Source organism: Erithacus rubecula (assembly GCF_903797595.1).
Source record: "Erithacus rubecula genome assembly, chromosome: 9".
In the NCBI taxonomy this organism is placed as follows: Eukaryota; Metazoa; Chordata; class Aves; order Passeriformes; family Muscicapidae; genus Erithacus; species Erithacus rubecula.
This window is the reverse complement of record NC_136660.1, coordinates 26540573-26568254: the sequence shown is the minus strand read 5'-3', so window position 1 is coordinate 26568254 and position 27682 is coordinate 26540573. Positions and strand designations below refer to the sequence as shown.

At 40.2% G+C, this 27682-nt stretch overlaps 1 protein-coding gene across 4 annotated transcripts in view; it reads right to left on the bottom strand.

Annotated features, from left to right (window-relative positions):
* Nucleotides 1–27682, bottom strand: part of VTI1A (vesicle transport through interaction with t-SNAREs 1A) — a 257598-nt gene that overhangs the window by 1157 nt on the left and 228759 nt on the right. For all 4 annotated transcript variants that reach the window (XM_079313240.1, XM_079313241.1, XM_079313239.1 and 1 more), the window contains one exon: nt 1–2231. This exon is cut by the window's left edge and continues 1157 nt beyond it. In XM_079313240.1, the coding sequence (XP_079169366.1) occupies nt 2138–2231 (94 nt within the window). In that variant the 3' untranslated portion in view covers nt 1–2137. The remainder of the gene's footprint in view (nt 2232–27682) is intronic.

Genomic DNA, 27682 nt, shown 5'->3' with positions numbered 1-27682 from the left:
CCCATGATAGTTAAATTATTGAGGCAATGCGGAGAATGTCTAGGCAACAGACAGAGCTTAAGATTTCCTCCTTGACAGTTTTCTGCTTTACAAAATATGCATCTCCTAATTTGCCGAGCTGAGGATAAATATCTGCTAATGCTGCCAGGCTTCATCCTAATTTGTCTGAACTCAGCTCAGTGCCATCACTCAAAGCTAATGGCCAGAGCTCTGCTTACACAACCCAAAGCGCTCAGTTTTGTGCCTGAAGGCTGGAATCTGAGCATCCAAATCTTTCTGTAAATGCCACACACCTGGCAAGGATGAAGGGAGAGGATGCCCCAGGAGGCAGTGCCACGACCTCTGACAGCACAGGGCCATCAGGGTGAGGAGCTGAACATGACTGAGCTGCACAGAGCAACATCTCCTGAAACCTGGGCCTGGACTACCCAGGAACTTTTGTTCCAGCACCATCCTACGGCCAGTGACATGAGCTGGTAGAGAAACCCAGCACATAAACCACTTCTGAACTTTGTGGGGAGCTGCAAGTAACACTCAGACAGCAGAGTTGACCCCACATGCTTGCGTTTGTTTCCATGAGTAGCATTTTCCTGTGGATCTTCTTATTCTTCATTTATCACCCTCTTACTATGTCTTAGCTGTGGCATCAGTACCACATCCTTTTAATGGAATTATTTGTTTCCATGTAGAGAAAACAATAACACATTCAGGGCCAAAATCAGCCTCCAGGGACAGCAGAGCAAATTGGCAGAGTCCACAGGGATGCCAAAACCCCAAAAGTACTAAGGCACACATGAAAATTCAGTGCTCAGCTCCTGCCTAATGTGAGGGGGAATTTAAAAGTCACCAGATTTTTACTTCTTTGAACATCTTTTGGAAACATTTTATGGCTTAAGTTCGAGGGCTTAATATTACTCTCCATTTGCAATATTTGTAAGGGATTGCAAATAATTAATTAAAAAGTTATTATAAAAATATGAACTTTATCACATCATCAGTGATGGACCTTTGTTGGAGTTGCAAGCTTAAATATAAGCTAAATGACCTCAACCTGTCTAAAGGAGAAGCAGAGCCAATAGGAAAAGAGAAACAGCTCATTTACACACAGTTAGATGAAACTATGATATATTGTATCAGCTAAAAGCATATATAAATTAATATTTTTTACAGTTTCTGTTTAAAAATGGGAATATCACATCAGAATTTAATACACTCAAAAGATTCCAACATGCAGTCTCAGCACAGTCAGGCCAGTATTAAAAATCTAGATTATTTAATGCACTATAATCACTCATTTGTTGCTGAACTATTACTTAGGATCTCTTTTCAGTCAGCAACAAATAGATAAGTATCTTTATATATCTTCATTAAGGGCCTAGTGTGTAATGCTTATCAGTACATATATCAACACTGGAAGATTTAAAAGAGATTCAATAGATGGGCTGTAGCCACAACTACATTTTAGGTAAGCGATGTGTTTTCATGATCTTGATGAAAGTGGAATTGCTTTGACTAAGCAGGAAAGAAAGCCTAACTTTAAACAAAAAAATTGTTAAATTAAGTTTTGGATTTACATCATATATTAAACACCCTCCTAAGGTTGCTCTCTTTTTGAAACTAGGTACTGTTCCTAACCAGGTTACATCTACTACGATAATGCACGATTGGGAGTTAGTCACAGGAGACAGGTTCACTTTCTACATCATTTGGTCTCTGCTTTACTTATATTCTAAATCACAGAAGGTCAGACACTGCTTGATATTCATACACCCTGCACAGCACAAGAAAAGTGCAAAGACCCCTCTTCCCTCATGAAACTCTGGCAACTTACAGGCTAATTGTCTGTGGGTGAATTCGACACACATTAAGTCTTTTTATACCAGAACAAGCCCTCACTCCAACAAATATTAAGATCCTGAAAACACTCAGATAAGGACAAAAATGTAAGAAAAAAATAGTCCCACATGCCATCAACTATGCCATCAATAATACAAAATATTTTACACCACTTGCACCTGAGTTGAAGAGTGGAAAGGAGAGGGAGACTCTGTCAGTGCAAGAGAATGATTCATGTGACCACTTTGTCTTAATTACTCAGAACAAGCAGTTTGTTGCTGTTTAGTGAAGAACAAAGATATCAGCGTCCCCTGACAGAAAAATAAATAGCCATCATGGTGGTGAAGATGATGATGACTGCCAGAACAACGATCAAAATCCGGTTCTGGATGATCCTGGAAAAAAGCAGAAGAGACAAAAAAACTGTAGTGAATAAAACATAATAAATAAAAATAGAAGAATATATATAAAAATTATAAAATGAGGTGCACAAAAAGACTGGAGAAAAGACTATGCCCACAAATTCAGTATCCCCTCCACCATTCTGTGTATCTTGATTATTTTTTACTTCTCCCAATTTCCAGTGCTTCCAACCATATCTTTATATAGCTATTAAATCCAACTTTTGTATTCAATAAAGAATTAGACTTTCCTGAATTATGCATACATTTATATACATATTAGAATAAATTAAATAAATTATGTTCCAATTTATTAACCTTCTAAGAACAAATGAAAAAAAATAGTGTTCAGTCAATGCAATCCAAGCAGGGTGGTCTGTAATAGTAAATATCTTTATATTTTTTTAAAACCATTCTGAAATCTTCACAGTGGTTTTAATCTGAAAAGAAACAATTTATTAATTTTCAAGGGACTCTACTATTAAGGAACAAGATTTCAAGGAAACACATGTCAATGAGATACTCACTTGTACTAAAATACCAAGGGAAAAGTACAAAAGAGAGTTTTGAAGAAAAGGATGATATAAAGAAGCAAGTGTCAAACTGTGAAGCTTATGTTGTAAAAGCATCTCTTGTCTCTGTAGCATACCTTTACTTATGGTAATAGGCAATGTTACATTTCTATGCAGTATGAAAAAATGGAGATTAGTGAAAATAAAAAGATGCCAGAAGTAGAAAGTCCTAAAATTTTTCAATCATTTATTGGGAGAAATTCCTGCTTCTAAAATGAGTCATCCCATCATTACAGATTTTTCCTAAAATTAATAGGTCAATTAAAATTATTTAATCAAGACACAGTAGAAATTGAGGCATTTTATGGGAGGATTTTGGATTGTAAGATTTCACTGTTTGTTATTCCATTTTCACAGAGAAGGAAGAATATTTTCACAGGCTCTTCACAAATAGGGACCTTTGTAAAACATACTTGCACATGAAGCTTATCATCAGAATTGGAATGATATAGCAAAAAAAATCCTGACAACCAAATGCAATAAAAGCACCCCAAGTTATAGATTTTTTTTTTCTCACGCTTCTGCAAAACAAAATAAAACAAAGTCTTCAAGAACCAAACAACGGTCAGAAGAGGTAAAACCGTGTTTTGTGAAACATCAAACCAAGTACAACTTGAAGACAGGGAGTGTAATGTGTTAAAACGAGCATATTTCACACAGTGAAAGAGAGAAGAAACTCCAGAGAGCAGAGGGGAGTTTTTCCTGGTAAATGTTTTTCATTTGGATGCGGGTGGATATACATATAAATTATACTGGAAAGTGTAAAGAAAAATGCAGTTTTAACCAACTCCAGCTCTCTCCTTGCTTACCCCCCACCTAAAGGAAAAGCAGTAAATGGATGGATGAAAACTGTCACATCAGACAGACACCCTCCCCTGTGACACTCTAAAAGGACTAGCTCTCTATCCTCCTGACAGGTTACAAAATGATCACATTTGCTGACACGTCTTCCGCAAAACTGCTTTAGTGTTTGTGTCCACTTTCCTAGCAGGAGATGAATGGGCTGCTTTGTCCTCATTTATCACTTAAAGCTGAACTAAGATCTGTCTCGTTTATTTTTCCCTTCCTCACTAGAAAGGCTCAACCACAGCATTAATTCTTCTGCGATGACAGCTAATTCAAACTTAACAGGCAATATTTACTCTGCCAAAAGGATGAGGAGGAGGGAGGGATGTTTCTCACTCTTTTTTCCCTAAAAAAAAAAAAAGTAAAAAAAAAAAAAAGTGTAGCAGGCTAACAAAATAAAGCTAATTAAGGGCTTTTGGTTCTTGTTGGTTTGCACTTCAATTTAACACCTGAACTTACAAGCTTCTCTTTTGTGGCGGGGTGTGACATTCTCTGCCAAACACCTGATAACAAACGATTTGCCCAGGCAAATGCATGAAAACCAGAACATATATTTACTCACTCGCCCTCATCACTCCTGAAAGGACACTCAGCAAAATTGAAACTCAGCAGTGAAATAGATTAAAAGCATGAAAACTCTTAAAACATTCAGCCTTAAGTAATACACAGTGCAGCTGGCTTGACAACCATTTTATTTGTGGGATGTGGGCCCCAAGGCATCCATAATGCTAATTTACAAAGGATTAACTGTGAGTGAAACTCGCTTAATCTAACACATAGTTAGGCAAAGGCATACATAACATACTGAGTGTTTAAATCAACTCCTCCTCTCTCTGGCCCACCAAAATAATCATTGCATCGTCTGAGAAGCAAGACTAAAGAAAATTAAAAAGAAGCATCAAGTCTCCCCAAATGTTTCATTTTTAATACCCTGTCAGTACACACCTGATTGCAAGGTTACTTAATCAGTGTCCAGGTCTCTAAAATCCTTTTCAAGAAAACACTGAGTGAAGCAAGCCACCACCTGTATCTGCTAATTGAAGGTTCACTTACGGTGTGAATCTAGGAAATATATATCAAAGTTCAATTTCTAGGAATCTGAATTAGTCTGCACAGTGCAGCAAAAGAATATCATATTAAAAGGAACAAATTAATCATGAAATAGGATTGATATTATCAACAGTTTCCTACACTGAAGCATTATATACTTTTAATATTCAAGCCCACAGTTAAAGATTAATTTTATATCTTTAAAAAAAGAGTAACATTGAGTTTTACTGTTTTCCTTTCAAGTGAGCAAGTAAAATTAAACTAACTGCATATTGCCCAAAGGATGGGGCTGGGAGGAGAATGACAGAGCTGTTTGGCAGCAGCAGGACAGTCCAGAGGAGGACACAGTGGTGCCTGTTGAAATCTGAGTCTGGGAGCTGCTGCTAAGACAGAGAACACAAGTTCTGGGTGTCAGCTCATTTCAGATCTCAGAGTCAACAGGCAAGGACGACCCTTCAGAGGAAAGACAAAACGAAGAGGAAAGGGGGTTTTGAGTGATCCAAGACAGTCAAGCCAGCTCACAGTTGTAGAACAATGGTTGGCATTGGCAGGACCCATCTGTAGGGAAGCCTATAGTGCTGTCACAGCCAGACACTGCCAGTGGGTATTGCTCTAGGCAAAGCATCGAGGAATTTAAGTGGGGGAGGGAGTGATAATACCAAAGGAGAAGAAATTGGGGCCTAACACTCGCTACAAAAAAATATCCCAAAGGCTAACATGCTCACAAGAAGCAGATGATAGTGTTTTATCTCTATTACACCTTAAATTCAACAAAATCTGGTGAATGAGGAAGCCCGGATTTTTCTTTGAAAATGCAAAGCATGTTTACAGGGTAAATAATTTAGGAAAGAATATATACTTGAAAGAAGACACCCATTGAAACATCCATGGCTAAAATGCCTGAAGGCAAAAACTTGTGCATTTGCATGCTGCATTTTATTAAGTTAGCACACTGTAGCTTTAAAAGAATGCATGGCCAAATTAAGAGGAATGTGTGACTGAAACATCAAGGATTCCTCAAGTTTACATTATGAATCACAGTGCTGTTGATATGAGATGAATTAACCATTTAGTTGATGCAGCTTAGGCACTGAATCCACACCAAGTTCTGCTGGAGCCCTGCAAGGGAGCTCGTTAATGTCTACTGCTCCTTTCATACTCCAGCCTCTAGGAGCACAAGGGCTCATTCTACTTTGAGTTAGAAGATCTGTGCTTTTAAACCAAGCTCCATCTAGTTTATTATGGACAGCAGCCCAAAATATTTGGTGCAAAACCACACAGGAGCTGCAACTGAAGCAGATGCAAGGGTGATGGTAACTGATGCACTGGAAGAGCACTCTGCACTACCAACACAGAAAGCACATCCCTCTTAAATCTCCTTCTGCTCCACCTTTCCAGATGTCTGACCCTTTATCCTGCCTTCTGGTCACAGTGCCTAATCTGCTGTGCTGGAGGGTGCCTCCAGCCAGTGCCAAATTCAGGACACCACCTGTTTTGAGCATCCTCCCTGCTGCACAGGGCAACCACAGCTCTGCAGAACAAGTCCCACATGTGCTACCAAACACTGATATTCCTGGAAATCCTGTTCCCCTCACTCCTGCCCTGGCACAAATGGTGCTGCCTTTCCACATTTCAAACCCCTGAAGGACTGGTGCCTGTCCATGGCTTTACACACACTCACACAATGGCTCCAGCTCTGTTTGTGCCATGTTTAGCTCTGCTCAGTATAAACACAAAGCAGTTCCCCAATAAGCTTTTGCAAACCTTACATTAAGGATGCCAACCGTGTTTAAACCTTTTTATAAAACTGCATTCATTAGCAGGGGAGTGCACGACATCTATATGGGTTCAGCCTGATGTCTTGCACATGTCTTAGTGCCTGATTGACCAGCATTGAATAATGATGCCTTGCCATTAAGCACTGATGGAACAATAACAATTGTCATGAAAATTAGCAATCATGGTAACATGTTAACAAAATGCAGGATATAAATGAACCAGTGAAGACGCTGGGTGCTCCTTAACTTGAGGACTACAAATAAAATACTACAAAAATTTCCTACAGAAGCTCAACTCTGACACTGATACAAATAAAAAAAAAAAAAAATCCCCAAACCAAACAAATGGCTTGAGGGATCAGTTAGAACACATTCATTACAACACAGGGCTTTATTCTTAAAGGAGGCATCTTGAAAAATAGTGTCCTCAAGAACACAGACTGATTGATGCCAGAGCACTGTCCAACAGTGTTTCACTGTAATATGTATTTCTGATTTAACTACAAGTGATTCCTAACAGTTTACTGGACAGAAAGCCTTGTTCTCTGTACACAAAATCACATCTTAAATGGTCACTTTGAATACTTGGCTATTGCATTTTTTGTGCCCTTTTATTTCTGATTGGCAGTTTTTGCTAACATGAAAGAAAATAGGTGCATGCAAATCAGTGGTAAGTGATTTTTAAGTGTCCAATATTCATGTGCAAATCAGTAGATTCAAACAAACACCAAGTGTGGGTCTAGTCACATAGGCAAAAACATACCAGGGAAAATTAAATGTGCATTTAAAGTAATATAGCTACACTCATATAGCTTCTGGACAGACACAATTATTACTATATATAAGGACATCCTTGTTATGATGAGTTTTCAGATGGAAGCACTAAACCCCACACAGGGGAATAAAATGTTACGATTGGTAAAGCAGGGCCTTAAATACATAATGATAAATCTCAAGTTCAGGGTATCTGGGGGCTGTTCAATCATTCCCATCTTCAGGTTCAAGAATGATTTTCTTAAATAAAAGCAACTGAAGAGACAGGCTGTGGCAAGAACATAAAGACATGGCAACCCACTGTAATAAAAGAGTAAGAGAATGCTGCCTAGCAGAATTGCAGCTGGCTGGAAGTATCTGACTTGAGACATTTTTCATCATTAACGACTGAAATTAGCAAACAGAAATACCAGTGAAAAAAATATCTGCAGAACTTGCATGACTCCTTGGTCCTCTTCTAGCTGACCATGGAAAAAGTGAGGAATTTGGAAAACACTCAAGTTTTTTTCCTCTTCCCCACCACAAACTCTGAAAATAAGTACAAGTCTTTATGTTCTCAATCCAGAAGATCTAATTACATTGTAATTTACATTGTATATTTAGATGTGAAAAGGCTTTGGGGGTGGTGGAGAGGGGATGGGACTCCCCATGGCTTACTGGGGGATAAAAAGGCAACACTTCCTGAGGTCCACCTTCAATCTGCAGACTGTTCCCAGCAGAAACCTCTTTCAAGCTCTCTGAATTTCTTCCCAAAGGTGCCTCTTTGTAAGAACTTGGGAAAATCCACTAAAAATTGCTGAAAACAGAACAGATAATGAAACAAAACCCTCAAAACCAGAGAGATGGAGAATAAGAAAGGATGGACATTGTCTAGCTGATTTTCTAGCAGGGTTTATTGAAAGACTCAGGTCATACAGGGTGCCTAAGATTTTGTTGATAGGGCTGAGGAATTGTGCAGTGCTGTGTCCTCTAGCTTTAAAGTTCAGTCTTAAGGACTGAGGCTGTCTACTTGTAATGACATGGATACCAATCTCTAGTTATAATATTACACCCAAACCACATCAATGTGTTTCCACCTGGGCCCTGAATGAAAGAATGACTCATGTAATAACAGGTGCAGGGAAGTAGTCACACTATCCCACTTTAAACATCTAAATTATATCTAGCTAATCTCTCTCAGCTCTCTGTATATAAGCTCAAATCCTGCTCTGAACTGCCCTCTCTTTCTCCTGGCCATACATGCACACCCTGAGTGCTGGTCAGCTAGGTTAGCTGGCTAGGTTAGCTGCCTATAGCACAGGAATGGATACCTCTAAAAGCTTGAACATGAGGCCCAAGAAGACAGTTTGAAGGCAGAGTCACATAGAAAGGTGTTAGCATATTGTAAAGTGTGTGTAATCTCCCATTAATCAGAAATACTGCAGGGATGAAACTCACCAGTGAAGCAGAAGATGCTAATCAATAATTAGCCAGTAAAGACCTTGATCCATCATCTCCTGTTAATGGATCCTATATTTGCACAATAAATTTTGACCAGAAGCAAATATACTTTTCCTTTGACAATTTTTCTGGAGGATTAAAAGAAAGGATATCCCTCTCTTGGTTGAATGCCTGCCGAAACACATTGGCCTTCCTTGACTCAACTATGCTTTTACCTTGCTGTGTCATCTTATGATAATCTTGTCAAAAAGATTAAAACTGAAAAATATTTTCATTATATCTGATGGCTAAAATACTTATGGAGAGATTTAATTAATAATAGAAATCTTGCAACACATCCCAAATGAACAGCATTGGAGTATAAAGTTATTTGGTAGCCATCAGGGTTATCATGGCTTGCAGAGCTTTCTCTCAAGGAGCTGGCAGTCTCAGGAAGTGAAAATTGTACCCAGATGATCAGTGGGGTGTGTGTGGAGGACTGGGAGGAGACTGACTGGCCTAGGAAGGAGAGAGATCTACAGGAATGATTGGAAATCAAATGTGGTAACAGGGAAAGCCTGATCAAAGACCTCATACATGTGGGACTAAAGGTTAAAACACAAAACAGAATGGTGCTGAAAATCTTGTACCAGCCAGATTTTGTGCATTGATTATTTCTAAAACACATGGGAAGGCATTTTTGAAGGATGAAAAGACCCTGACCTGGAACTTTTCTCTACATGTTTTGGTGCAGCTTCAGCTTTCTGCCATCTCCACGTCCCCTCCTTCCACAGAGGGAATCAGTCAGGTTATGACTGTCACCAGGAGGCTGCTGGGGCCATGGAAACTCACCAACAAAACGGGAGAGAGACTCATTTCATGCAAAGCACAGGCAGCACCAGATCCCTTTGGCAAGCCCAAATCACAATCACACGCACAGTGGCGACTGCAAGTGGAAGGAGTCAAGGTTGCCTTAATCTCCAACCAGCCTTTCTCAGGGTACTGAAGTATCACGAAGAACAAATCACACATTCAGTCACCTGAGCATGACTAAGAACCATAGGCCTTAGCAAACATTACAAGAGCTTTAGCAAGAGCTCTGAGGGAGGGTGCATAGCCCAGCTGTTGGTGCAGTGGCATTCTTCAGCACGCTGGGTACATGAAACCTGGTCCCCAAACAGTTAATAGGAAAAAAAAAAACCCTAACCCCCTCGTCAGCACTCAAAGCTAAAGCAATTATTTCTCCAGCAGAAGAAATGCATGCAAGCTATAAAATGACAAGAACCTACATGATCTCATATTGGCTTTTATGATAAATATAGTTAAATTTACATTCTGTGCAATTTAAAGAAAACAAAAATGTCAAAAGTCTGCATCTTATCAACTCCCATAATCATTAGAAGACACTAAAAGATATATCTCAAACAGATGAAAGGAAGTAATGTCTTTCACTGTGCCTCAATTTAATTAATGACTAATCTAAGGTTTTAGGTGTGACAAAGCTGGAGACTGGACACACACATTCTTCTTGCATTATTTCCTTCTTATTACACCATATTTGACTGGGCATCTTTCTGTATGGCAAGTTTCCTACAATTGTCTTAACAATGTTGACCTCTTTTGTAAAAACCTGAAGGCATCTGCAGCAATTGCTCCTGAAGACGTGCTATCCAAAATGTTACCATTTCATGGCACTTCTTGAATGATAGAATTGAATATTTTTTTTGGTATATATTCATTTTTTTTCAAATGCTATAAAAGAGAGGAAAACAATCATGGCTAAGGCCATTTGTGAGATGGCATTAAAAGAGCCTACTCTGAGACAGATAAAAATAATGAGAATCTTTCTGTCAAGAAGGATTTAGAAAATATCACTAGCATTATTAAAATTTAATTTTTTACTGTGCTTTTTGGTTCCCCCTTTTCCAGTGATAATGAGCAGGACTGCACACCTCCACAATGCTAGTACTTGTTTTGAGCAATAAATTCAGCCTTCCAGTCTGAAGACATTTCAGACAACAATTTTGACTGCTATAGGCTTATTTTTCAACCTTTTCTGCGCTTTGAGTCTTCCTATAAAAACCAGTTCATAAGCTAATTTTCCACAAGGCCAGTGGAACAAATAAAAATCAATTTTTGCCCAACCGGTTCAGAGAAAACCTGGGAACAGCGAAGACAGAACAGTGAAAAATAAAAAGAATCGATGTATTCACAAATGGTTTACCTGATAGAGAACTATCAAATTAGTTGTCAGGAGATACTTGCCACTATGAAAGTATTTTCTTTTCAGCATGTTACAGTATTTCTATTAGGGAAGCAGAGAAGCCTCTACTTTGCCATGACCTCGGATTAACAACCACGTCAAGCATCCCAATATTGGGTAAAACCACAGGGCACAAAGCCACAGAGCAAGAGCCCCTGCAGGTCCTGCAGGCACAGCTGCCTTGGGTGGGGTAGATCTCCATGATCTCCTGGAAGGCAAGAGATCCCTGTCTCAGTGAAGGCAGGGAGACATTCACCACCTCAGGCCAACCTTGCCAAGAGGAATTTGGTCCATCAAGAGGGAGAAGAAATCATAAAAAAACCCACCCAGGCTTCCCTCCTCTGCTAAAATCCTAAGAGTTCAGGAGCACACTAAAGACTAAGTAGTTTCATCTCTTGCACAGCAGAACACAAATTTCTCCAAAGGTGGGAATGCCATTCGTAGACTTCAAAATTTTCAGAATCCCAAGGACAACTCAGGGCACAGGATTAAATATTTCACCATCTTCTCCACTAACTGGGCAAGTATTCCCAAAACTGCCATACTGAGAAGGGATGGGATAGGTGCTCACACCTGTCTGTCTACAGCCAGAAAAATATTTCTGGAAAACTGATTGAAGAACAGAATCTGCTTTTTAATACAAATTAACCATCACTTCTATGGAAATAAAACAAATTTATAATTTACAAGCTTAAATATTAAGGAAGCTATTTTTAAGTACCTGTAATCTTCACTCTGGTATGTAGCATTTTATACACTCCTTTATTTTTATGAGTTGGCATTAGAATGTGACTCATTTTAACAGAAAAAATTAAGGATTAACTGTGTTGCTGTGAAGTAAAGCTGCATATTACCTATTTAAAATATTGTAACACACCATGGAGACACCATTTCTAGGGCCAAACAAAACATTACTCAATGAAGAATTGGCATGAAATATAAAATATTCAGCAGAGGAAGGGTATTTGGAGCTAAGCAGTTTCACTGCCAATAAACAGCATCATAATAAATAGTGTGCATGTAGAAAAAAAAAATGTACCTGTTCTTCACTATTTGAGATGTAACACCTTAATGTGGGAAACTAATAAAGATACTACTCTTCCACTGAGCACATGCAGGGAAAAACTAAAACCACCACACATTTTGATTCTGAATCTCTTACAACTGATGCTAATTTGCTTATGATATCTGCCTGATTTAGGGCTAATCTTCTGTAAATTAACTCCTAATGCTGTCTGAAATAATCCTCTTAATGCTGGTCTGTCTTGAGCACTTTATATCAAACACCATGAAATGCACAGCATACACAGGGCGTGCAGCATCCCTGTGCTGCTCCAGAGCCCTTGCTGTGCCACGAAGGCACAAGCACAGTGCAGAGCTGTGGGGCAGCCTGGGGATGGCTGTTCTTGTCCCCTTGGAAGGGGACAGCAAGCCAGGGCTGTGTCCCACCACCTCCTGGCCACCAGGGAGAGGAGGAGGCTCTTTGTCTCCTGACAAAATGGTGCAGCTCCAGCTCCCACCTCCAGCAGCACATGATAATGAGAAAAAGGAAACTGCTCAGGCTTTGAGATTTCTGAGCAACGAGATCTGTGTTAAACAGCACTAATTATCAGCTGGAAGCCTAATCTGATAACGGGTTTGAGAAGACTGAGACACACCATTTTGTTCCTTCAGTGGAGAAAAATATTTTTAAGGGTGTTGCTTCAGCTTTGGCCAGTTTAATAATTATTGTCAGTGTGCTTATAACCCTGTATTCAAAAATACAATTTTTTGCTGTTAAATCCACTGGAACAATTTTCTCCCCTAACATTAATTTAATGATAGAGCCAAAAACCTAATTGATATTGGTGAGCAATGCAACACAAACACATTATTTTCTTGGGTTTTGAAACATAAATGGCAGACACAACTTTGACTGAATGGACTTCTTTATGTTTTAACAGACGGTTTATTGGTTCAGACTCCTACATATAACAAGCACAATTCCAAAAGCAATACATTTTTAATTGAAAAATTCATGTATTTTGACTATGTACAAGCAACTTTGTCAGGGAAAGGGCTTTTAAAACAATTTTAGTATGTGGAATGTTGTTTAGAAATAATATTCTCACCAGAGCAAGTGCTTATGGGAGACTATTAAAATTAAAAAAAATCTATTGTTTAAATCATACTTTATTGGAACTTGCTTTTTTAATATATTAGAGAACAGATAAAGCACTGATCACTGAGCTGTATGTGTCCAACAGCCCTTCAAGAGACTTGTGGAAATGTATAAAACAAGCAGTGATACAATCCTTTGCCAAACACTGTCATAAATTTTTTATTTGGCAGCTAACATTCTCACTAGCTTTCTTGGCAGCAATTGGGACCTTTAGCAAGAAAGGTGCAGGAGAAAAATACCTTGTTTAGAGATGTTTTCAACACTTTCTGGGATTTTTCAGAACTTCTGCCTGCAGCATATTTTACAACCACAGTCTCCAGTCACCTGATGAGTGGGTGGTGGTTTTAAACTTTTTTTTTTTTTTTTAATATAGACAGCCTACTACTTCCCTCTGGCCTTCAGCCTAGGATGTGAGTGTGTGGAGTGGGGCTGTTTGTTCCACAGAGATACCAGTAGTTGCTCCTCTCTGTCTAGACAAAAAAACTTGAAAATAATATCAGAATGTACTTTTCATTGTTCCTGATACTATCTGTATCTTATTCCTGGGTGACAGGGATAAATGAAAGTCAAACATATGCTGATTACTTTTGCATTTTTGTTGGGAGATATCTGCAGAATAGCTGGTCACAGGTGCAGCTGCCCTGGCCAGCCAGTGGGTAGCTGAGAAACAGAATTGGGAAATAGATTTCTATGCCCAGATCCAGAGGGTTTTTTTTTGTTTGTTTCTTTGCTTTCCTTTAATATACTGAACTTAACATCTTAACATACCTTCCTCCATGAGCCCTGATATGCTGATGTATGTGTCTTCACTTACGGAAAAGATATTCCATATTTTGTTATTTCACCATTTCAGAATAAAAAGAACCTATTTTACATCTCAGCAAACTTCCTCCAAAACTTTCATGATATTAAGATTCATTTCAGTTCTTCACATGAACAGAAAGGAAGCAGTTTGTCTTCAACAGATGTGAACCAGGAAAAACACCTTTTCCTTACCTGCCTCAGATGAGAAAGGCTGGAATTTAGTTTTAAACAGCACAAATTGCTTTAAACACAGGTCCAATTAAAGTAATGCTGTTATAATTACAAACACAGACTAAAAGGCTTCCCCACAGCCCGTGCTGCAGTTTGCCTGCAGTGTTTACCAGGGGCATCAGCCCCTCGAGAAGGTTTCAGAGCCCACACAGACATCTAGTGGCAGGTGAAAACACTGCACGGTGGCACCAGCACCTGGCACAGCTCCACGGGGACCTGAAGCCATGCCAGGGGTGAGGTGAGCTAACTTTGCTACAGCTATGGATGGGCAACCAAACGAGGAAAGATGTGCTGTCTGTGCCATCCCACTAGTCACGGTGAGACAGCTGCTCTCGTGGCAACTCTGGCGTCCCAAATTTACATTATTATTGATTATCTCCAATTAAATCACAGCTCTTTTTGTCTTTCTGAGCACCTTTAAATGTCTCTCTCCTTGCTACTATTTTATTTTAGCTATAAACTACAGAGGTTAATTATGCAGCATCCTTTGAAAGGCTCTCTGAGCCTGGCTACGCAGTGCAGCTGAGTGGAACACACCTGGGCAGTGAGATTTTACAGACAGCAAAAAACACACACGATGAGAAAGTGCAGTCAATAATACATTCTAAATGGTTGGAGGAGGAATATGACTTGCTCCACAGTCTGCATCAATCAATGGAAAGATGCCTAAAACTTCAGTGGGGTTTGAGTCCCACATCTGCAAAGGAGATCAAGCGCCACAGCTCTGTGTAGTTGTAAGAGCTCAGTGCCCTGATTCTGCTCTGTTACACCACTGAAAATCAAGCAGTGCTCCGTGGTGTCATAACCCTGTACATCTGTGTCAGACCCCGTGTTGCAAGGACAGACTTGATGCCAAGAATGCAAAACAGATGTTGCTTTCCTAATGTTTCCTTGTTGTCCTTTAAGTTGTTTTCATGGGGTTCTATTTTCATTTTGGGGAGCAGAACAGGTCGATAGGACTTCTCAGAGGGCAGACTGCAGGAATGCTTCTGCATCTTCCTTTTTATTTTGTGTGCATGTGTGAATATGCAGAGGCTTTGAGTTACAACTGGGAAAAATATCTTTTTTTTTTAAGCTTCATTTGAGCTATGTTCAGTTCCCTTGGGGCAAAGTGAAAGGTAGCTATTTGTGGATGGGAAAAAGGGCTTTTGTGAACAGCAAAACTGCATCACCAAAAAGCTTAAGAAAAAGATTTTTTGAAGTTATTTTTTACTACTACTTTAAGAGGAAACAGGGATAAATATATCTTTTTTGCATGTTGACTCATTAACAAATTTAGCAATAAACACCTTGCAATTAAGTCCACTAGTTTACTGCTGTCCAGAAGTTTCTCAATACTCTTTGCACAGAAGGTTTTGGAAAACACAGAACTAAGAAATGGTGAAGGCAAATCCCAACAGCTTGCTCAAGCAAATCTAGCCAAGGCTTAAACTCACTTCTGAACACTGAAATTCGAGATGCTGTATCAAATAAGCAGCTCTTTTTCCCTGAAGAGAAGAAACTGGGTGTAGCTAACCTAGTGCATAATAGGTTTATTCTCATTCACAAAACAGGAATTACTTTATGGCCCCAAAGTAAAACTAGCACAGAAATATACTGGCAGATTTGCTGCAGATGTGTGTTTTGACACGTATGCAGGGAATCTGCTATTAATCACACACTAAGATTTTAATATTATGTAGGGTAATGCAGGCAATCATTATGGTGGAGGTTCTGGATGCATAACAGCCTAACCCACAAATGGGACTTTTAAATTTAACTCATTTGAGCTCACTCTCACACTGCACCAGTTGAATTCACTGGTTCATCCCCCCACTCTCCACTACATACATTTATTTCAATATCTATTGTGCCTTTCTTTTTGTGCTTGTGCTCCACTTCTTTTCTTGAGACTCGACAGTTGTTGGGGAAAGTGCAGCTTCTCAATTCTCCCGTTTGCCAGACTATGACAGGAATGTTCTTGTCAGAGGGGCTGTTTGTGAGACCCCTGCACATGTACCCAGCACAGGAAACAGTCTGGCTCAAATGCTGGAAAAGCCATTCTTCACCTGAATCCTTCAAAATTTGTGTCTGAACATAACTAGAACCTATGTATCCATACCCAGGCTAAGATTACTACGGACAATTATACCGTGGAAATGCATTATTCTGACAAAGCAATCAATCACGTTATTTCTCACAATTTCAGTTCACCCCTAAAATTTTCCTTACCTCCAAAGCCAGCTGGATATTATATTACTGAAGCTGTTGAAAGGGTGTAACACTAACCATGAAGCCAAAGGCCACTAAAACTATGCAATGCATAAATTTTTATTGTTTGCTCAGCATTGAAATCTCATTAGGGCTCATAACTCATCGGCGCACTGCAAACATTTGCATCTGCTGATCATGAGAACTTGGACAGAATGTACACCTTTGGCTAATTTACTTGCTGTGTTTTTAGATGAGACTGTGTTGCTTTTTATTTTCTTTTAAAAAGTCCTTATGTGGTTGTGAGTCAAATGTCCACTTTTTAAACTAAATGCATGAAAACTTTCATTTGCAGTTTCTCAAGGTTGTTCTGTTGCTGGCAATGTTCATGATCATCATTTTACAAAAGCTTCATTTGACTTAGTATTCAGGGTAGTCATTGTTTGAAAACTATGCCCCATAGAGCATTTAACTTCATTCATCCTTTCTGTTTTATGCAGCCACATTTTAATTAGATTAAAATTTGTCCTCCAATTAGCTTTCATTAAAGTTTATAGATTACAGGAAAAATCTCCACTGAGTTGTGCTTCAAAACTGTGCCTTAAGTTTAAAATGAAATAACTGTGCAAATGAAGCCATTATGAAGATTATTACTATGCAAAAAACATCAGTCGCTTCTTGGTTTACTTATACATTTAACTCTGTAATTCATTTTGCCAACTTCAATACCTCTGTGCTCTCCAGAGTAGTCATCATAATAATACCTTACAGTTACAGGATACCTTTCATTACCAAGGATCCTTAGGGGCCTGATTCTGCATACCAGTATTCCTGCTGAAGTCCCTGAATCCATTTGAGCAAGTGCTCCTTGCTGCATGTGAAGCAGAGCCCAAGCACAGGTCAAGTCCTGCTTTCAGATCCCCACGTAGCGTTCCTGCTGACCCGCGCAGCTCGGAATGCAAACCAGATATGAGCATTATGTAAAATGGGTGAGCTGTGGCAGCTGTTTAATGGTGCATGGTTACAGGACTCACCTCTGCAAATGAGGGTGTGAGGACAGATACTTCCCCCACCCCCAGTTAAAATTGCAGAGAAAGCTGAGAATGTAATTATCCAAAGAGGAAGCGACTCCGTAGGACACTGGGGCTGGGGCTGCATCTCTGCTGTCACTCACGTCTGTGACATTGCCAAGTATCAGATGCCCAGTCACTAATACCTCCTGCACATGCAAATCTACTATGTGCTGAAGGCAATATAAAGTTTACAGTTCACCAGGCTTATCCTACAACCAGACATTTATTCTGGAGCAACCTCTTGGTGGAACACAGAGGACTCCATGTCAGAGCAGAGCACCACAGAAATGGATATGTTTGCAGGAAATTCTCTACCAATAGCAAGAGCTATAAATATATACATAAAATAAAAAAAAAAGGAGAGAGAGAGAAAGAAATGCAGCCAACATCTTAATACTAAAAATAGAGACACTTGGGTTACAAAAACAGGGACCTGTCTTTGCTCTAGCAACATATTGCTGATAGGAGGAACACAGTAGAAAACAACTACTTCACTCTAAATGAAATGTAGTTCATTAGCATGGGAGAATTAATTCAGCAAAATACAGGAGTGTAAAAAACAGTTTTCCCTATTTTTCATGTGCTAATTGGTTGAACAACCACTAGTAAATCTTTACATCCCTGTGGTAACTTGAGTTATTCCCACTTAGCAGATGGCAAAAGCAAAGTTTAAGGGTGTCAAAGGCTAGAGGGGAATTTATAGTTCAAATTCTCTGCCTCAAGCCAGACCATGTTTCCAAGATGCATAGCAAACAGCAGCAATACTAATTTTAGGAGTCATGCTCAAGTCTGTCCCTTCCTCCACCTGTACTCCTGCTGGTGCTCACTTCTGCCATCTCCTTACAGCGTGCCAGCCTCAGTTGTGCTGACTCAACAGCTTGTGGGCCCATGTGATGAATCAGATCAAGGAATTGATCCAGGATAAAAAAAGAAACATAAAAATGAGAAGGGTGGAGAGGTGAGGAGAGATATTTTGCACTAGATCAATTCAATCTGAAGACATTGACAGGAAAACAGAAGTGCCCATGTAAACAAGAAAGCAGCTGGATGCAGCATAGGGGCAGGAGTGAGCATTTTGGGGGCAGGAGACCCTGCTGGTGATACTGATGGTTCTGTACCACAGGACTGAAGTCCAAACCATTCTGAAATCATTCCGTTTTTGTGTTTTAAGTATTTTGTAACTCTTCTGTTTACCTCCCTTTGCTTGCTTTGCTATGAGGAAGAGCATAGTTACTCCTCACTACCTTTGCTCAACAAATTTTCACAAGGAAATTCAGAAACTGCAAGTATTTGACTTTCCACAATCAAGACCTGGAACACCAAGTTTGTCTTATCAGTTACACTGAGTGTATTTCAGAAATACTATTCAATTTCCTCAATGTTTCTTAAAATACAGACACTCGAGTCATGCTTTATGTCAAGGGTGCATTTACAAATAGTTTATAAAGGATTTAGATGATTAACCATATATTAAGACAGTTAATCAAATTTAAGAGGCTATTTTAGAATTCTACAGATCAAGCAGTTATTTATAATCCTTGTTATTGCTTTCTACCTTACATCCAACCCTAATGCACAGCATTAGAATATTCTGCTAACTCTTTATCAATTATTTCTGTTAGCAGAAAAAATCCAAACAAAAAAAACCCCAAATCCTATCATAAGGAATAGGTTAGATAATTAGGACATTGAGACTCCTAGACTAAATGAATCAGACCCAAGAATCAAATCTTTGGAGATAATTATCCTCTGCCATGATTTAGATACTTCAAGGTCCTTAAAAATTTCAGCCCTCATCACTGTGCACATGGGATTTAGGCAATTTAAAAAAGCTGGTGAAGTGTCATCTGAAAAGGCACAAATGCTGCAGCAACTGAAACAGCTGAGGAGCACATATTTTCTTCAAAAAACCACCAGCATCATGACAGGCTGCTTAAAGCTTCAGTGCTTCATGCTGGTTGGGAAAAAAACCCAGACAATGGAAAACTTGAGGAATGTTAAATTTAACTATTATCCTTACAAAATACAGTTCAGTTCAGTTAGAACAGAATGAAAAGTTATTTCTTATCATTTTGTTCAGTCATTTGAAGCAGAGTCTTCTCTTTTCCATAGTTTTCACTGCATACTGCACATATATAATGTTTTTAATGAAGAAATAACTACAGATTACTTTTTACTGTGGTATGATTTATATAGTTAAAAAAAAATCTGTTCTGGAAGTATAGTGTATTTGGTGCTATTTTTGCCTAGGAATGGAAACTCGAACTGGAAATAGAGTCATTCATTCACACTTCCAGGATGACATCCCGTTGACAGGCATGCAAACTGGAAAGGTGCTACTCAGTCACTCTTAAAATATGACACTATATTTTTTTTCCTTCTAAGCTTCAATTAAGAAAATGTTATAGAGGGATCAGTACTTTGTGAAGGCTAAGGGTTCATCACTTACAAGAGATCCTCTTTCAGAAGTACAAAGACAGAAAAGTCAAGGCACTAACTACTGAATAAACTGTTTTCACAACAGAACTGGCACGTTCAAGCCCCTCTGCAGTGAGGTGCTGTGCTGCCAGGAGCTCTGCTCATTCACACTGATCTCCAAGAGCATTCCCCAGTCCCATCAAAAGGTCACCAATCCTTCCTGCCAGGTAGTCCATTGGTTGGGTTTAGTTTTCAATTTGAGGACAATGAAAATCATAAGAGATGTGAGAATACAGCTGAGGTAGAGATTCTAACAGAGCTGGAACACTGTTGGTGCTAACAAGCCCTGAGCAAGTGATCTGTGTCTGGCATGCTCTGCCAAACAAACTGCAATTACAGAAGAACCAAAAATAAAACATGCAACTTTAAACCTCCTGAACGTGTGAGCCTGGGACTAAGAATCATATTTGCACTTGCTCCCACAGGCTTGCTTCCAAAAGGCACACAAAACTGGAGGGACCTTTCTAATGGGAAGGAAGGAAGGAAGGTTTCCATTTGAGAGCTGGCATTTTGGAATGGCAGAAAGAGCAGGTGACCCCAGAGGCTCTCGTCCCTCAGTGTTGAATTCCTACAGGAGCAGCTTGTGAGACTTGGGCTGTATCATACCTGAATCGAAATGTCAGGGCTCCAATCCACACCACAAGTCACGCTCTCTGAAACTGAGGTACATAATCCTCTTGGCTCTGCTTTCTCTTGGGCTTTTCCACCCTTCTGCATGCCTCTGCAGTGCCACTCGAGATGTGCTTCCCCTTTTTGTCTTACACAGAAAACCTCAGCTCGGACCAAATTTTAATGATTTCAAACGATGCGCTCTGTAACTTCCTTTGCACCAGCCTCCTTGTTTTCTGCTGGTTCTAAAAAACCCCTTTGACCCGCTCATAAGAACACCATTTCTGTTTCTGTCATCCCAAATTAACAAATGAATGAGGAGAGGAAAACTCCCCTGTCACTCCAAACCTTCACCCTTCAAGTACCCCTGCCTCATTGCAGCCCTGGTGCTCTAAAATAAAGGGAGCATTAATGGGCTGAAGTTTCCATGGGACATCAGCACTCACTTAAATGATATTCTGAATTGTGGGCTAACTGGCATGGGCAAGGGCAGGTATTTACTTGGTGCAGTCTTTTAGGATACAATGGATTTATGGCCGTCAATTCTGAACAACACCACTATTGTCTCTTCACATTCTATCTGCCTCCATTATTCATTTGTGTTGATTTTGATTGATGAGGACACTTTAAAAAAGGAGGAGAGGAAGGAGGAGGGGGAGAGGAATACTTCAACTGTTTGGTTTCTAATTCCTGTAAATCTACAGTTCATACTGCAAGAGTACTACTCAAAAGAAACGTCAATCCTCACATTTTGGTAAGGGGTTTTCTCTTTTACCAGCCTCTCTTCTTTCTGAAAGAAGTGGGGTGCAAGCAGTGCCTCCATGACCTACTTAGTCACCATAGGGGGGGCACTTCATACTTCAGTCAGCCAAGGAAATCAATGTTGGTTTTTTTAATGAAAAAGTACTAAGACTTCTGCAAAACCTCTTTTGTATATTTACTTCCTATGCCACACCTAATTAAGTTTTAGAGCTGGTTTGGTATGTCAAAAATTGCCTACACTACAGAGTTGAACCCAAGAAGAGTAGATAAAATTTCTTCATTCAAAGTGAATACATCTGTTTGAAATCTGACGGTGGCAGTCATAAAGAAAGAGCCCAGATTTGGCTTGCTTGCTTCCAAATATATGTATTTACTGACCTCTCATTAAAATATCCTGACAGAATACAGATTATGAACCACCTGATACATTTCTTTCCATGGGAGGCAGCGACTGAGGCCTGGGGGTAAAGAGATTCCTGAGAGTCGTTTAAATTCAGTTCACTCCTCTCAAAGTTTTAAATGAGTTTCTGAGCAAGCACTAGAAACTTGCCAAGCTCTCTGCTTATTTAAGGAAAAGAGAAGAAAGAGGGAAAGAGGGAAGGAGGGAGGGAGGGAAGGAAGGAAGGAAGGAAGGAAGGAAGGAAGGAAGGAAGGAAGGAAGGAAGGAAGGAAGGAAGGAAGGAAGGAAGGAAGGAAGGAAGGAAGGAAGGAAGGAAGGAAGGAAGGAAGGAAGGAAGGAAGGAAGGAAGGAAGGAAGGAAGGAAGGAAGGAAGGAAGGAAGGAAGGAAGGAAGGAAGGAAGGAAGGAAGGAAGGAAGGAAGGAAGGAAGGAAGGAAGGAAGGAAGGAAGGAAGGAAGGAAGGAAGGAAGGAAGGAAGGAAGGAAGGAAGGAAGGAAGGAAGGAAGGAAGGAAGGAAGGAAGGAAGGAGGAAGGAAGGAAGGGAGAAGGGAGGAAGGGAGGAAGGGAGGAAGGGAGAAAGCGAGGAAGGGAGGCAGGGAGGTAGGGAGGGAGGGAGGTAGGGAGGGAGGGAGGAAGGGAGGAAGGGAGGAAGGGAGGAAGGGAGGGAAGGGAGGAAGGGAGGAAGGGAGGAAGGGAGGAAGGGAGGAAGGGAGGAAGGGAGGAAGGGAGGAAGGGAGGAAGGGAGGAAGGGAGGAAGGGAGGAAGGGAGGAAGGGAGGAAGGGAGGAAGGGAGGAAGGGAGGAAGGGAGGAAGGGAGGAAGGGAGGAAGGGAGGAAGGGAGGAAGGGAGGAAGGGAGGAAGGGAGGAAGGGAGGAAGGGAGGAAGGGAGGAAGGGAGGAAGGGAGGAAGGGAGGAAGGAAGGAAGGGAGGAAGGAAGGAAGGAAGGAAGGAAGGAAAGAAAGAAAGAAAGACACATTCACCAGTTTGCATCTCTCCTGCTCAGAGATCTGCCCCAGCACATGCTGACTACAAAATTCAATGGACTGCCTGTAGCCAAGGGAAGCCCACTACTCTCCTGAATATTTGGCCACAGGATTTCCTTACTAGTTCCACTCATTTTTTCACTTTAAATAGTGTGAGATAAAATAAAGAAAGAGAAGTAGTAAAAAAAAGGACAGATAGATTTTTAATAAACTGGCATCAGATGTCATAGTCATCACCACATTAAAAAATCAACCTTCTATTGAAATTTTGGTATCTAAAATGCTGGTGTTTTAAAATGACTGCAGGCTCAGGAAGAAAGCTTTGCTGTTTTCTATTACCTCTGAAATGTGGGCTTAGATACATGATTTACAAAAATAGAAAACTTGACTTTCAAGAAGAAATAGGTGAAGGGAGGAAGAGTCTGTGGAAATGCTGAATACACAAAAGCCTGCTGCTTGACCACTTGGTTCATTTTACAAAGCATAATTACATCTGCCTTTTTATAATGTTATGTGGTTCATATTATTACTTTCTGTACCATCTTTCATGTTTCAAGGGAGTAGGCTGCTACTAACTGGTGTTAGGAAGAAACTAATTCTAATTACTCAGTGTTTCTGCAGCTCCCTGAGAGGGATACAAGATGCTTGCAAAATCATCCGATTCTGTTTTTGAAAATCCCATCTTCACAATTTTGACTTTTCAGAACGATCTGCCCTTAATATAACATGAGTTGTCAAAGGCTGTCAAATAAACGATAAAACTCTCAGGAAATAAACATCTCTCCCCTAGTAGGTTTGTATATATTTCCGCAAAAGTAAAGAATTCTAAAAGTAAATAAACACATGGGAGGATTAGAGGAGCAATAAACAAAAGCATTTCCTCATTTTGAATTTAAGAAAATAGGAGCCTCTTTCCAGCCATTGCCAGGAAATACTAATGCACAGAGGTGAAGCTTGTGCTAGCTAAAATATTATATCATGCTAGGGCATATGGACATACATCCACACATATATGCACACATTGCACGTATATCCCCAACCAAAATTAAAATCAGGTTTCCACTGTGCCTTGATGGATTGATGGGCAGAGGATTTTAACACCCATCTGGACCAACACGGGCACGGGGACTCCTTGCTGCAAGATGATAAAAACTAAACCTTTTAGTCCTAACGAAGGAGCTTACAGGATTCCTAATCCCTGCACCCCACCTCACTTCTCCTGCTGAAAGCTTTCAAACAGTCCCCAGCACTAACATGGTACAGAGCCTGTTGAACATGCTGATCTGCTCATGATTACTCTTTGCCACTGTAAAACAATCTAACTCCTCAAGTGAATGGAGTCTGTAGCAACAATGGTGTTATTGACTTGTTGCTCCAGCTCTATTTAGTTATTACCCTCGAGGCCACAATCAATAGACTTTGCACCAAGTCAGCCTAATAAATCCCAGGCTTTCACTGGAGCTTTGCCAGGAACTGCTAGAAAATCTATGGCAGTCAAACACTTAGAGTATGAATAACATAGAAAGCTGTACTGACAGCTGTATAAATTAATTAACAAGGAATGTTCTTACTCTTTTAAGAAGATCATAATGCACGTTTACGATGATTTAAGGAGTCACAGGTAGAGCAACAGAAAAATTACCTTTGTGCTTTCATTTAAAATAAAAATCAAATATGATTAAAACAAAACAGCTTCAGACAACTTTTTCCTCCCTTTGATTATCGGACATGCAAAAATCTGCATTCGCATTACTGCTGCGGTGATTTAATTATTCCAAGTTTGATTTAAAAAGGAACTGAGCCCAGCAACCACTGACCCCTCAGTGCAAACGGTGCCGGCGTTTCAACGGGATGAACGTCGACTGTTGTGTGCTGGTATCTGCAAGGGGGACCTGAATCCCGTTTGTAATACAGTGATTAAAACAGAAACAAAAGGAAGGGGGGAACAGTTGTTCAAGAAGTGAGAGGTTGGTCACTAGTGAATTCCAGATTCTTTCAGCTCCTCCTGTAATAAGCAGATTTTGTGCAGACTCAGCTGCGAGGCGCCGGATCGCAGCGTCCGGAGACGCGCTGAACCCACTGGGGCAAGAGCCTGGTGCCAGCCCTGGAACAAAAGAACCTCCTTTTTGCACAAATGTAACAGATCAATAGGCTCTTACAACTGATTAGTTGTCCCAGTGGTACTTTCTGGGAGCATTCAGCTCTCCTAATGAGGGTCGCTGCTTTGCTGGGAAGCGAGGAGGGGCTTGGGTGGCTGCCCACCACTGGAGGTGGGCACGACCTGGGGCAGAGACCAGGGCTTGGGACTGAATTGTGGCAGCCTTTGACTTTTTGGGCAACAAAGCAGAACTAAGCCATGCTGTTAGCATGGGAAAGATGAATGAAATCTCTCCTGGGCCTAGGCACTGATCTCATGAGTGAGGTGAGGGAGGTCAGACCAACCTGTCCTGTCTGAGGAGGAGTAGCAAGCAAATTGAGGGGTGGGAGACAGACACTTGAGTAGAAAAGAAAATGTGACCATGCTCTAAGGTGTCCTTTGCCATCCACAACCAGGAACAGACTTGGAGCAACCCTGAGAAGTGAACAGAAAGCTTACTGGCTTTCAATAATGGATGCTCATTTTGCTCCTTTTGGGCTTTAGGGGCTCTTAAGAACCTCACTGGAAGCAAGGGGAATCTTTTTTTTTTTCATTTGGATGAGCAAACTCTCAAGAATCAACAAGGGAAAACCCACTAAGCATTAGCTCATCCTGGAATACTTGATTTACCCATCATTTCTAAAACTAGGAAAATCCTGGTTATTTAACTTGATAAAGATAGGGGTCATTTCCCATAGGAAAGGGCATGTGAGTGCTGGAATGGATAGATTCTGAACATACTCTCACTCTGTCCTGAAGATGGGCAAACTCACCACAGTTTTTCAAAAAACTAGATTTCCAATGGTCATTTTGATAATGATTGTTCTTAGCAGAGAGGAAAGGATGAAATTCTCAGAAGCTTTCAGTTCCCCTCCTCTATGGACAAATGTATTTAGTCTCAATTTTTAAATTCAAAAGTAGGGCTTTCAGGAACTTCAATGTTTCTAAGAATTGAGGAAGCAATTTCTACCGAAGTTTCCAAATTCAGTTTAAGTCTTCCTGCCCCAAAAGGACTCATGAGCTTTTTGGGGAGAAAAAGTTATACTTTACATTTAGAACATGACCTCAAATTTGAGGTTATTTGATTGTTTCTGAGTACTGTTCTTCCCTTCTCCCTTCCATTCCTTTTCCTTTTTAAATATGCCAAATAACTTTGTGTTAAAATACCCCTTTCTGTAGAGTCATATGTAAAGCATATATCCATCAAATGAAAGAACTGCTTGGGAATTGGGACATATTTTCAAGAATGGTAAGTGAGGTGCAGAGCCAGTTTCTGAGGGCTCAGTACTGAAAAAAGGCCTAATTTTCATTACAAGATGAATATCTGTCTTTTAAAAACACAACTTCTCTTTAATAGGGTCAATTTCAGTACCCAAAATTATGTAATCAAAAGCACTATTCATATTTGAAAATTTAGGATTCAAAAGTAATTTGAACCCACCTGGATGGACCTGGAGCCTTACAACTCTTCTGGCAATGCACCATCAGAGGTGGCCATGTGCCATTGTCTGGCACCTTGTTAGCAAAATGGAGACACTGTTTGAATAAAAAACCTGCAGTTTCTGGGTCCGGGGTAATCCTTGAGGTTTCTTGTGCCATGTTACTGTCTTTATTCACTAAATTTCTGAAGGCTCAATCACTGTGATATGTGGATGCAGTTTTTTAACAAGTGGAGGCAATAGCATACCTGCCTTTTTCAAGCAGCTATTTCAAACAGGGTATCTAAACTTCTACACCTCTATTTTGTGTGTGCAAACATGACAATGGACTTCAAACCTTAGCACATGTGCCAATTCCTGACCTGGCATCAGGACACAGAACACAGCAGTGCAATGCTGGAAGCTCCATGAGTGGAAGGCAGGGACTGAACATCCAGGACCTGCCAAAAGCAACAGAGTTGGATCCAGTGCTGGCATCCTTTTGCTTTCTGAGCCAGTTTTACAGCAAGCTCCACGATGCTGTCAGGAAGCACTCTGCTGCAGGAAGCTGCTCTGCTTTGCTGATGAGATTTAAAACTAAGCTCCTGGTCTTTTGGGAGTCGTTAAAGATCCTGAGATAAAAGTGAATCTCATTAGCCAATCTTAAGAAACTCATAAGAAGAGGGGCTGTAGAAGGAGAAAGCTGTTTATGAGCACAGCAATGCAGAATTTCATTAAGTTCTTGCCCATATTCTACATCTGACCAATACAGAAGAAGACAACTACAGAAACACCAAAGGATTCCCAACCTCCCATTTCCTAACATCTTCAGAAACATTAATTATTAGCTTCACAGCATTATCCAGACTACTGGCTTTTTTCTTCACTGCTCAGCTTCTTGACAGAGGTCCCCTGGCCTCAGTGCAGCCAGCTCTGCTCACAGCTGGCACAGCTGAGCTGTGCCTGTCCTCAGCTCTCTTACTCAAGCCACAGTGTGGCCCTGGCTGCCTGTCCACCAGGAGCTTTCTAAAGAGACACCCACAGAGCATGAAACAGCTTCACAATTTGGGTCTGCTGTGAAAGCTTAATGCCTATTTAAATTTTTTAATAAAACCGGCAACCTTAAGCAATCACAGGAAAAAAAATATGATTATTTAAAACACACACCAAATGTAGGCTAAAAATCTTTCTTTTTTTCTTGTCTCTTCTTCCCTGTTCATTGTACTGCATGCAAATCCCTCTCCCCTCTACAAAAACTAATTTGATGGTCTTATTGTTAAGCATAGTAACAATTGTCTATATTAGTAATCAAATAACAGCATTTTTCTGTAAGTACCTTAGTTTTTTCCCTTGTACATGAATAAGTACAGTAATTCCCAGGCATACAGCCACAACAAGGCAGAACTTCCAAAAAATTGCATCACTCTTCACAGCACTGCCTGCTACACTACTCTGCAATTGCTTCTGCTCCTTGAAATAATCCCCTCTGAAATAGAGT